Source organism: Rhodnius prolixus, unplaced genomic scaffold (genome assembly GCF_049639745.1).
Source record: "Rhodnius prolixus isolate KJV_2025 unplaced genomic scaffold, Rpr scaffold_23, whole genome shotgun sequence".
Lineage (NCBI taxonomy): Eukaryota > Metazoa > Arthropoda > Insecta > Hemiptera > Reduviidae > Rhodnius > Rhodnius prolixus.
Genome location: NW_027411627.1, coordinates 1,691,008 through 1,704,394, shown reverse-complemented (window position 1 = coordinate 1,704,394; position 13,387 = coordinate 1,691,008). Strand labels below are relative to the sequence as shown.

General features: G+C 31.3%; 1 protein-coding gene across 8 annotated transcripts in view; it reads right to left on the bottom strand.

The window, feature by feature from the left end:
- The window catches only part of osp (myosin phosphatase Rho interacting protein outspread), a 63,769-nt gene that overhangs the window by 12,706 nt on the left and 37,676 nt on the right, over positions 1-13,387 (bottom strand). For all 8 annotated transcript variants that reach the window (XR_012461620.1, XR_012461621.1, XM_074139193.1 and 5 more), the window contains 3 exons: positions 2,979-4,148; positions 456-946; positions 270-372 (listed from right to left, as the gene is read on the bottom strand). Coding sequence is in view for 6 of the 8 variants with exons in the window: in XM_074139193.1 (XP_073995294.1) it covers positions 270-372; positions 456-946; positions 2,979-4,148 (1,764 nt within the window). In the remaining 2 variants the exon portion in view is untranslated. The remainder of the gene's footprint in view (positions 1-269; positions 373-455; positions 947-2,978; positions 4,149-13,387) is intronic.

Sequence of the window (13,387 nt, the reverse complement as noted above, 5' to 3'; positions counted from 1 at the left end):
GATTGTTACTTTAATTGGAAGAAGAGTATGTGTGTTTCATAGAAAACATTTTTATTGATAAGCCACAAACATGACTAGCGTATTGCTAGTTCGAATCCAGCTACTGGATTTAGACTATCACTTCCTAGAAACTTGCTATGCTTGTCCGATGATGAATAGTGTGTCTTTAACAGAGAATACTATCCGGAAGATGATAGCTCATTGAAAAAAGCTCAGGGCATTTCTCTGTCAATGCGATTTAAATAAATAAAAAAATAAACATGACTTACAAGATTCGCTTTCTGTTCTTCGAAATCGGCCTTCATTTTATTCAGTTCCAGTTCCTGCTTCCTCTCTAACTCACTAATCTCCTTTGAATGATGTTTTTCAAGGCTAGATGAGAAAAACTTTGTTTATTTATGGAAAATTATCATGCCAACCTAAATAATCATTTAGTAAGAAAAAAATTATTTTACCACATTATTTCTTGCTGCATTTCTATACAATTTTTACATTCTTTACTACTTTCGCCAAGTTTCTGTAAAGTTATCAGCTTTTCCCTTAACTGTTCACATTTTCTGCAAAGACTATCAATCCAAGCATCATTTTTTCCTTCGCTTTTTTCTGGGCTTGATATTTTTTCTTCAGGATTTAAAATTTTTGAAAGGCAACAAACTTCTTTTGAAATACGTTCAACGGCTTCTTTTAAACGTTCCTCATCTTTAGAATCTTGTGACAATTCACGGCAGAATTTTACATACAGGAATTGTATTTCTGATAGAAGACTATTTTCATCGAAGGAGGTCTGATCGGGATCCACCATTGGATCGGAGTAGTCTGAAGAAGAGAGGACAGCTACCCGGGCGTCCAAGAGCGCCTTGTGTGCTACTACATCCACCAGCTTACACAATATCTCTCTGTTGTGCGCCTCGTCTTCCTCAGTTGCCCTGACCACCAGTCTTTCAGCCTGCAGAATTGGTCCAAATCTTAGAGTTTCCAATGTTTTATTTCTATTAATAAAGAAATAACCCCACCTAATATAAATGATGGTTTCGCTACCGATTCAAGTTTATTTCAGTTCAGTAACGAGATCAGTGGATCATGCAAGTTCTCTTTGAATATATTCTCAACTGTGTGCTTTGAATGTTTTCGAAGGGTTTGCGCACTGAAATTTAATCTTACTATCTATTTCATGCACTGAAAGATACACTTTTTACAGATTCATACACAAAGATTCAAGTTTCGGTATAAATTAATAATTAAGGATTTTTTGGCCAGATAATGATCAACAGCTAACATATATCCGGAATATTGCAACATTTCTATTGTACCAATAAGCTTCATGTATCCCACAAGATCGAATTATTAAACTCATCGAATCAAGTACATTCGCAATAGCTTCTTAGGGATGGCAACGAAGTACTGATCATACTATAACTTTTCAAGTGCTTGTGTTCAATTATGTCTTTAAATGTGAAATACTGATTTTGACCCAATACTTTTGAACACAGTCAAAATTAAATTTGTTACCTATCGGTTTTAGCTGCATGTAGAAGAAAGTAAAGCAGCCAAGGCCTTTCAACACAGGCTTCCTCACATTACTCCGTTGTTATAGCAGAGTTTGTGATTGAAAAACCTCAAATTTTTATGCGTAGCAAAGAAGGTAAGAGAAAATGACACTCTAAACAGATTTGTAGAAAGTAAAAAAAGACCTCATACAACCAAATTTGAAAGATACCCACTCTTAAAAATCTACATTTTTTTTCCAGAATCTTTGATTTATTTTATTAAATATAAATAATAAATTTGAACTTATAAACATTTAATTGCAAAAACTGTTACATGCAAACAGTACTTTAAAAAGTGAATAAGTTTTTGACCAATTCTTTACTATTTGTGATGAGTATCTTTCGTTTCTAATTACCCCTCTTAGTTTTGAGAGTTAATAAATTCTATTTGAAAAAAGTGTTCATTAGGTACCGGGGTGTAACAAAAGTCTCTGGTTTTTTGCAGTTTTAAAGAACAATTCAAAAATAAGACTTACTTTTTAAAGTAAACTCCATCTATTTTGTATTTAAGGCGCGTTAACACATGAGATCTTTAGCCAATACCAACGCTAAGTTTAAATAAACCGACTTTCCAACTAAATGAAAGAAAAAGCACAGTTCTCAGCCATACACTATTATTATTTTAAACTAGAGAAAATTTCAATGACCATCACTTGGATAATTCATATTATTTCTTCCAATATTAAAACTATCCGGTAGGGTTGTAAAAGGGTTGATCATCAAAACGTGCACGAAAAATCGAAACGTTGACAAAAACCCAACTTTGACCAATTTTTTTTCTCTTTCTCTGTAAAAGATAATATCCCCAAATTTTCTGTAAAACTATAAACTATAAAGGAAATATCCTCGTTTACAAGAGTAATTTTTTTGCAACTACGAAATTTAATAAATTTCGAGGAAAAGGTTGCCAAAAATGAGTAAAAATGGAATTTTCTTATTAATATAGTGGTGGCCATAATCCCTATACCTTAAGCTCTGCAGCAGCTGAAAACATTTAAAAGTATTATAACATTAGAAGGATTGTACAATATCATAAAAAAGAGAATTATTCTGTTATTAAAAAAAGCGGTACGTTGACTGCTCAAAAACTACATTTTTTATAACGAATCTTCTATTAATATTAAGTTCAATTTTTTTTTTTTTTTTTTAATTAAAATAAAAGTTAATTTGGAATAATTAGAAGGTGTATAGATTAAGTCACAAAAGAGAGCAGTGAGGTTAAGTAAGAAATCGCCTACTTTTTCGGACGAGGCTTAACGTCCAATTACCAAATTAGGTGTCGTGGATAGGGCTATAAACTTCACTATAAACAATTTTTCTAACAAATAAAAAAAAGTCAAACACGGGATTCGAATGGGGGATCTTTCACTTACAAAGCCACGCTCATGACCACTCGACCAACACCCGCCTCAGTAGAGTGGTTAAACGAACCTTAAATTGATGCAGACGAGCTTTATACTCGTGTTCCAACCTTGTGACTAAGGATGCCATATCTCGAGCCAAGCCCTCATCAGCCAAAGCCATCCACATTTCAAGATTAGCTCTCTCCTTGACAATACCAGCAAATCTAGTCTCATTTTCCGCTTCTATATAGCTGCGATAAGTCTGCGATGCTTGTGACAATACTTGAGTAATTTCCACTTGGATGAGTTCCTGATTGACGGCTTCCTGAGCCATGGTCCATGCATCTTTTATTCTATCAAGATTTCTGTCTGGTTGAGTGTCATCTGCCAAACTTTCCATGGAGAATGCACTTGCTAATTTATGAACAACTTCATTTATATATTTTTCTACTTTTGAATCTAACGCAGACTTCTTGTTCATTAGTTCAGCGATCACAGGATCATGTTTCTTCCTCTCTTTAACTTTACGGCTCACCCTCTTCACCCCTTGCTGGGTGAGATGTTTGGCCAAGGATTTCACTAGATAATCTAAAGAAGTTTCAATATTTGGTTTGCCGCCACTAATTTTACTATCTAAACTATTAATAAGTCTCTCTGCATCGGTTACATCTAAACATTTACTCTCCATCACGGCGTCGTGCAGCCTTCCAATAAGTACAGATTCATAGGCCAACTTTTCAGCCAAAAGGTTCAATTTTGCTTCATTAGTCCACTGGCCAGCCTTCATCAGAGACTCTTTCTTCTTCGCCAATACCACTAATTTTGTTCTGAGTAAGTTTTCCATTTTTTTCACTTCATTTACCATTTCCGATTTCTGCGAACCATCCATTTCATCGCATTCACCATTGAATAATTTCAATTCCACCTGTTTGTTATCTGAAGTCTCGATTTGTGTCATTGCTAGTTTTGCTTCTAAATTGCTAAGCCTTAGAAAAACTTTTAGCGGTTCAGAACCTGTAGCACTGTCTAGAGATTTCCTGCGCAAACGAGATGATACTTTGTCTACTTTCTTATTCTCCAGAGGAACAACACTCACAGGCGCTGTTGAAGGGTTTATTATGTTCATTTTATTTTCTAATTCGGTCAATTTTTCTTCTAGCTCTTTACAAATTGTGAAAGATTCACGTCCTTTTAAGGAAAGCGATCTCCTCTTTTCTCTTGTTTCAGTTTTGGCAAGCTTCTGCTTCAAAGATCGAATCTAAAATAAGAAACAAGCACTGTTAATGAAATAAAATCTGAAGTAAACCATAAATAAGACTGTAGAACAAAATGCTTTCAATTACCACCTACTTTCATGATTTTAAAGAACTACTTTCCAACCAGAGTTGGGCAAAAATTTAATCAATTAAAAAACAATTGAATTAAACCGAAATTTAATTTTAATCATGATTAAAATTAAAAAATTTAATCGGCCAAAATTAGTTGATTAAAATTAAATTCACTTTTAATTTAATCGGAATTTAATCAATTAAAATTTTTAATTATAACTAAAAATTAAGATTAAAATTAAATAATCAGAATTTTAATTGATTGAATTAAATTCCAAATTTAGTTTTAATCACTTTGGACGATTAAATTTTTGAATTTAAGCAAAATTTGAGAGATTAAATTTTTAAAACCAAACATTGCCAATGGTTAAACCAGAATCGGACCAAAGCATCTTTATTCCGCCTAGCTGGTGCCTCTTCTCTATCAATATTATCCACCTTTTCCAAACTTGGCACCTTCATTCTACCAGTCTGGTGTCTCACCTGTACCATGTTGGTGACTCTCAAGACTTACATAGGATCACCTTACACTCACATTTAACAACGTTTACCACTCACTAGACTTAGATAGGACCACCTTACACTCACATTTAACTATGTTTACCACTCACTAGACTTAGATAGGACCACCTTACACTCACATTTAACTATGTTCACCACTCACTAGACTTAGATAGGACCACCTTACTCTCATATTTCACCATGTTTACCACTCACTAGACTTAGATAGGACCACCTTACACTCACATTTAACATAGTTGGCGACTCACTAGACTTAGATAGGACTAACTTACACTCACATTTACCTATGTGCAGTGGTTCTAAACATTTTCATAGACGCGGAACACAATTATATGTATATATTTTTCTCGCGGAACATTAACATTCAATAGTTTGAAAATCGGTATTTAGCAAGAACTAAAATTAAATTCAATTAAAAAAAAAAGGAAGAATTTTTTGTTTTCGTATCTTTCCAAAGTTTCTAAATTTCAATACATTCAAAATTGAAACTTCGCGGAACACTTGGACCATATTCGCGGAACACCGGTTAAAAACCACTGCTTTATATCTTCCAAAATTATAGATCTGTGCACAAAATAACTATAGTTTATAATTGAGAAAAACAAATTGTATAAGAGAAAAAAATTCCATGTCAATACGTGCTTCACAGTGGGAGATATAGAACGGCCATAATATTAAAGAATTTCATGACCCAAAAAGTTTTCAACCCTTTATATCTTCTACATTTATAGATCTGTGCATAAAATAACTATAGTTTATAATTGAGAAAAACAAAGTGTACAAGAGAACAAAATTTCATACGAATACGTGGTTCACAGTGGGAGATATAGAACGGCCATAATTTTACAGAATTTCATGTACCAAAAAATTTTCAACCCTTTATATCTTCTACATTTATAGATCTGTGCACAGAATAACTATAGTTTATAATTGAGAAAAACAAAGTATATAAGAGAACAAAATTCCATATCAATACGTGGTTCACAGTGGGAGATATAGAACAGCCATAATTTTACAGAATTTCATGACCCAAAAAATTTTCATCCCTTTATATCTTCTACATTTATAGATCTGTGCACAAAATAACTATAGTTTATAATTGAGAAAAACAAAGTGTACAAGAGAACAAAATTCCATACCAATACGTGGTTCACAGTGGGAGATATAAGAGGCCATAATTTTACAGAATTTTATGACCCAAAAAATTTTCAACCCTTTATATCTTCTACATTTATAGATCTGTGCATAAAATAACTATAGTTTATAATTGAGAAAAACAAAGTGTACAAGAGAACAAAATTTCATACCACGGTTCACAGTGGGAAATATAGAACGGCCATAATTTTACAGAATTTCATGACCCAAAAAATTTTCAACCCTTTATATCTTCTACATTTATAGATCTGTGCATAAAATAACTATAGTTTATAATTGAGAAAAACAAAGTGTACAAGAGAAAAAAATTTCATACGAATACGTGGTTCACAGTGGGAAATATAGAACAGCCATAATTTTACAGAATTTCATGACCCAAAAAATTTTCAATCCTTTATAACTTCTAAATTTATAGATCTGTGCACAGAATAACTATAGTTTATAATTGAGAAAAACAAAGTATATAAGAGAACAAAATTCCATATCAATACGTGGTTCACAGTGGGAGATATAGAACAGCCATAATTTTACAGAATTTCATGACCCAAAAAATTTTCAACCCTTTATATCTTCTACATTTATAGATCTGTGCACAGAATAACTATAGTTTATAATTGAGAAAAACAAAGTATATAAGAGAACAAAATTCCATATCAATACGTGGTTCACAGTGGGAGATATAGAACAGCAATAATTTTACAGAATTTCATGACCCAAAAAATTTTCATCCCTTTATATCTTCTACATTTAAAGTTCTGTGCACAAAATAACTATAGTTTATAATTGAGAAAAACAAAGTGTACAAGAGAACAAAATTCCATACCAATACGTGGTATACAGTAAGAGACATAGAAGGCCATAATTTTACAGAATTTCATGACCCAAAAAATTTTCAACCCTTTATATCTTCTACATTTATAGATCTGGGCACAAAATAACTAGAGTTTATAATTGAGAAAAACAAAGTGTACAAGAGAAAAAAATTTCATACGAATACGTGGTTCACAGTGGGAAATATAGAACGGCCATAATTTTACAGAATTTCATGACCCAAAAAATTTTCAACCCTTTATATCTTCTACATTTATAGATCTGTGCATAAAATAACTATAGTTTATAATTGAGAAAAACAAAGTGTACAAGAGAAAAAAATTTCATACGAATACGTGGTTCACAGTAGGAAATATAGAACAGCCATAATTTTACAGAATTTCATGACCCAAAAAATTTTCAACCCTTTATATCTTCTACATTTATAGATCTGTGCACAGAATAACTATAGTTTATAATTGAGAACAAAATTCCATATCAATACGTGGTTCACAGTGGGAGATATAGAACAGCCATAATTTTACAGAATTTCATGACCCAAAAAATTTTCAACCCTTTATATCTTCTACATTTATAGATCTGTGCACAGAATAACTATAGTTTATAATTGAGAAAAACAAAGTATATAAGAGAACAAAATTCCATATCAATACGTGGTTCACAGTGGGAGATATAGAACAGCCATAATTTTACAGAATTTCATGACCCAAAAAATTTTCATCCCTTTATATCTTCTACATTTATAGTTCTGTGCACAAAATAACTATAGTTTATAATTGAGAAAAACAAAGTGTACAAGAGAACAAAATTCCATACCAATACGTGGTTTACAGTAAGAGACATAGGAGGCCATAATTTTACAGAATTTCATGACCCAAAAAATTTTCAACCCTTTATATCTTCTACATTTATAGATCTGGGCACAAAATAACTAGAGTTTATAATTGAGAAAAACAAAGTGTATAAGAGAACAAAATTCCATACCAATACGTGGTTCACAGTGGGAGATATAAGAAGCCATAATTTTACAGAATTTTATGACCCAAAAAGTTTTCAACCCTTTATATCTGCTACATTTATAGATCTGTGCACAAAATAACTGTAGTTTATAATTGAGAACAACAAAATGTACAAGAGAACAAAATTTCATACCACGGTTCACAGTGGGAGATATAGAACGGCCATAATTTTACAGAATTTCATGACCCAAAAAATTTCTAACCCTTAATATCTTCTACATTTATAAATCTGAACACAAAATAAATATAGTTTATAATTGAGAAAAACAAATTGTATAAGAGAAAAAAATTCTATGTCAATACGTGCTTCACAGTGGGAGATATAGAACGGCCATAATTTTAATGAATTTCATGACCCAAAAAGTTTTCAACCCTTTATATCTTCTACATTTATAGATCTGTGCACAAAATAACTAGAGTTTATAATTGAGAAAAACAAAGTGTACAAGAGAACAAAATTTCATACGAATACGTGGTTCACAGTGGGAGATATAGAACGGCAATAATTTTACAGAATTTCATGAACCAAAAAATTTTCAACCCTTTATATCTTCTACATTTATAGATCTGTGCATAAAATAACTATAGTTTATAATTGAGAAAAACAAAGTGTACAAGAGAAAAAAATTTCATACGAATACGTGGTTCACAGTGGGAAATATAGAACGGCCATAAATTTACAGAATTTCATGCCCCAAAAAATTATCAACCCTTTATATCTTCTACATTTATAGATCTGTGCATAAAATAACTATAGTTTATAATTAAAAAAACAAAGTGTACAAGAGAAAAAAATTTCATAAGAATACGTGGTTCACAGTGGGAAATATAGAACGGCCATAATTTTACCGAATTTCATGACCCAAAAAATTTTCAACCCTTTATATCTTCTACATTTATAGATCTGTGCACAGAATAACTATAGTTTATAATTGAGAAAAACCAAGTATATAAGAGAACAAAATTCCATATCAATACGTGGTTTACAGTGGGAGATATAGAACAGCCATAATTTTACAGAATTTCATGACCCAAAAAATTTTCATCTCTTTATATCTTCTACATTTATAGATCTGGGCACAAAATAACTAGTTTATAATTGAGAAAAACAAATTGTATAAGAGAACAAAATTCCATTCCAATACGTGGTTCACAGTGGGAGATATAAGAGGCCATAATTTTACAGAATTTTATAACCCAAAAAATTTTCAACCCTTTATATCTTCTACATTTATAGATCTGTGCACAGAATAACTGTAGTTTATAATTGAGAACAACAAAGTGTACAAGAGAACAAAATTTCATACGATTACGTGGTTTACAGTGGGAGATATAGAACGGCCATAATTTTACAGAATTTCATGACCCAAAAAATTTTCAACCCTTTAGATCTTCTACATTTTTAGATCTGAGCATAAAATAACTATAGTTCACAATTGAGAAAAACAAAGTGTACAGGAGAACAAAATTCCATACCAATACGTGGTTCACAGTGGGAGATATAGAACGGCCATAATTTTACAGAATTTCATGACCCAAAAAATTTTCAACCCTTTATATCTTCTACATTTATAGATCTGAGCATAAAATAACTATAGTTTACAATTGAGAAAAACAAAGTGTACAAGAGAACAAAATTTCATACCAATACGTGGTTCACAGTGGGAGATATAGAACGGCCATAATTTTACAGAATTTCATGACCCAAAAAATTTTCAACCCTTTATATCTTCTACATTTATAGATCTGAGCGCAAAATAACTATAGTTTATAATTGAGAAAAACAAAGTGTACAAGAGAACGAAATTTCATACGAATACGTGTTTCACAGTGGGAGATATAGAACGGCCATAATTTTACAGAATTTCATGAACCAAAAAATTTTCAACCCTTTATATCTTCTACATTTATAGATCTGTGCATAAAATAACTATAGTATATAATTGAGAAAAACAAAGTGTACAAGAGAAAAAAATTTCATACGAATACGTGGTTCACAGTGGGAAATATAGAACGGCCATAATTTTACAGAATTTCATGACCCAAAAAATTTTCAACCCTTTATATCTTCTACATTTATAGATCTGTGCATAAAATAACTATAGTTTATAATTGAGAAAAACAAAGTGTAAAAGAGAAAAAAATTTCATAAGAATACGTGGTTCACAGTGGGAAATATAGAACGGCCATAATTTTACAGAATTTCATGACCCAAAAAATTTTCAACCCTTTAGATCTTCTACATTTTTAGATCGGAGCATAAAATAACTATAGTTTACAATTGAGAAAAACCAAGTGTACAAGAGAAGAAAATTCCATACCAATACGTGGTTCACAGTGGGAGATATAGAACGGCCATAATTTTACAGAATTTCATGACCCAAAAAATTTTCAACCCTTTATATCTTCTACATTTATAGATCTGAGCATAAAATAACTATAGTTTACAATTGAGAAAAACAAAGTGTAAAAGAGAACAAAATTTCATACGAATACGTGTTACACAGTGGGAGATATAGAACGGCCATAATTTTACAGAATTTCATGACCCAAAAAATTTTCAACCCTTTATATCTTCTTCATTTATAGATCTGAGCATAAAAAAACTATAGTTTACAATTGAGAAAAACAAAGTGTACAAGAGAACAAAATTCCATACCAATACGTGGTTCACAGTGGGAGATATAGAACGGCCATAATTTTACAGAATTTCATGACCCAAAGAACTTTCAACCCTTTATATCTTCTACATTTATAGATCTGTGCACAAAATAACTGTAGTTTATAATTGAGAAAAACAAAGTGTACAAGAGAACAAAGTTTCATACGAATACGTGGTTCACAGTGGGAGATATAGAACGGCCATAATTTTACAGAATTTCATGACCCAAAAAACTTTCAACCTTTTATATCTTCTACTTTTATAGATCTGTGCACAAAATAACTGTAGTTTATTATTGAGAAAAAGAAAGTGTATAAGAGAACAAAATTCCATACCAATACGTGGTTCACAGTGGGAGATATAAGAGGCCATAATTTTACAGAATTTTATGACCCAAAAAATTTTCAACCCTTTATATCTTCTACATTTATAGATCTGTGCACAGAATAACTATAGTTTATAATTGAGAAAAACCAAGTATATAAGAGAACAAAATTCCATATCAATACGTGGTTTACAGTGGGAGATATAGAACAGCCATAATTTTACAGAATTTCATGACCCAAAAAATTTTCATCTCTTTATATCTTCTACATTTATAGATTTGGGCACAAAATAACTATAGTTTATAATTGAGAAGAACAAAGTGTATAAGAGAACAAAATTCCATATCAATACGTGGTTCACAGTGGGAGATATAAGAGGCCATAATTTTACAGAATTTTATGACCCAAAAAATTTTCAACCCTTTATATCTTCTACATTTATAGATCTGTGCACAAAATAACTGTAGTTTATAATTGAGAACAACAAAGTGTACAAGAGAACAAAATTTCATACGATTACGTGGTTTACAGTGGGAGATATAGAACGGCCATAATTTTACAGAATTTCATGACCCAAAAAATTTTCAACCCTTTAGATCTTCTACATTTTTAGATCTGAGCATAAAATAACTATAGTTCACAATTGAGAAAAACAAAGTGTACAAGAGAACAAAATTCCATTCCAATACGTGGTTCACAGTGGGAGATATAGAACGGCCATAATTTTACAGAATTTCATGACCCAAAAAATTTTCAACCCTTTATATCTTCTACATTTATAGATCTGAGCATAAAATAACTATAGTTTACAATTGAGAAAAACAAAGTGTACAAGAGAACAAAATTCCATACCAATACGTGGTTCACAGTGGGAGATATAGAACGGCCATAATTTTACAGAATTTCATGACCCAAAAAATTTTCAACCCTTTATATCTTCTACATTTATAGATCTGAGCGCAAAATAACTATAGTTTATAATTGAGAAAAACAAAGTGTACAAGAGAACGAAATTTCATACGAATACGTGTTTCACAGTGGGAGATATAGAACGGCCATAATTTTACAGAATTTCATGAACCAAAAAATTTTCAACCCTTTATATCTTCTACATTTATAGATCTGTGCATAAAATAACTATAGTTTATAATTGAGAAAAACAAACTGTACAAGAGAAAAAAATTTCATACGAATACGTGGTTCACAGTGGGAAATATAGAACGGCCATAATTTTACAGAATTTCATGACCCAAAAAACTTTCAACCTTTTATATCTTCTACTTTTATAGATCTGTGCACAAAATAACTGTAGTTTATTATTGAGAAAAAGAAAGTGTATAAGAGAACAAAATTCCATACCAATACGTGGTTCACAGTGGGAGATATAAGAGGCCATAATTTTACAGAATTTCATGACCCAAAGAACTTTCAACCCTTTATATCTTCTACATTTATAGATCTGTGCACAAAATAACTGTAGTTTATAATTGAAAAAAACAAAGTGTACAAGAGAACAAAATTTCATACGAATACGTGGTTCACTGTGGGAGATATAGAACGGCCATAATTTTACAGAATTTCATGACCCAAAAAACTTTCAACCCTTTAGATCTTCTACATTTTTAGATCTGAGCATAAAATAACTATAGTTTACAATTGAGAAAAACAAAGTGTACAAGAGAACAAAATTCCATGCCAATACGTGGTTCACAGTGGGAGATATAGAACGGCCATAATTTTACAGAATTTCATGACCCAAAAAATTTTCAACCCTTTATATCTTCTACATTTATAGATCTGAGCATAAAATAACTATAGTTTACAATTGAGAAAAACAAAGTGTACAAGAGAACAAAATTCCATACCAATACGTGGTTCACAGTGGGAGATACAGAACGGCCATTATTTTACAGAATTTCATGACCCAAAAAATTTTCAACCCTTTATATCTTCTACATTTATAGATCTGAGCACAAAATAACTGTAGTTTATAATTGAGAAAAACAAAGTGTACAAAAGAACAAAATTTCATACGAATACGTGGTTTACAGTGGGAGATATAGAACGGCCATAATTTTACAGAATTTTATGACCCAAAAAATTTTCAACCCTTTATATCTTCTACATTTATAGATCTGTGCACAAAATAACTATAGTTTATAATTGAGACAAACAAAGTGTACAAGAGAACAAAATTTCATACGAATACGTGGTTCAAAGTGGGAGATATAGAACGGCCATTATTCTGCAGAATTTCATGACCCAAAAAATTTTCAACCCTTTATATCTTCTACATTTATAGATCTGTGCACGAAATAACTATAGTTTATAATTGAGAAAAACAAAGTGTACAAGAGAACAAAATTTCATACGAATACGTGTTTCACAGTGGGAGATATAGAACGGCCATAATTTTACAGAATTTCATGACCCAAAAAATTTTCAACCCTTTATATCTTCTTCATTTATAAATCTGAGCATAAAATAACTATAGTTTACAATTGAGAAATACAAAGTGTACAAGAGAACAAAATTTCATACGAATACGTGGTTCACAGTGGGAGATATAGAACGGCCATAATTTTACAGAATTTCATGACCCAAAAAATTTTCAACCCTTTAGATCTTCTACATTTTTAGATCTGAGCATAAAA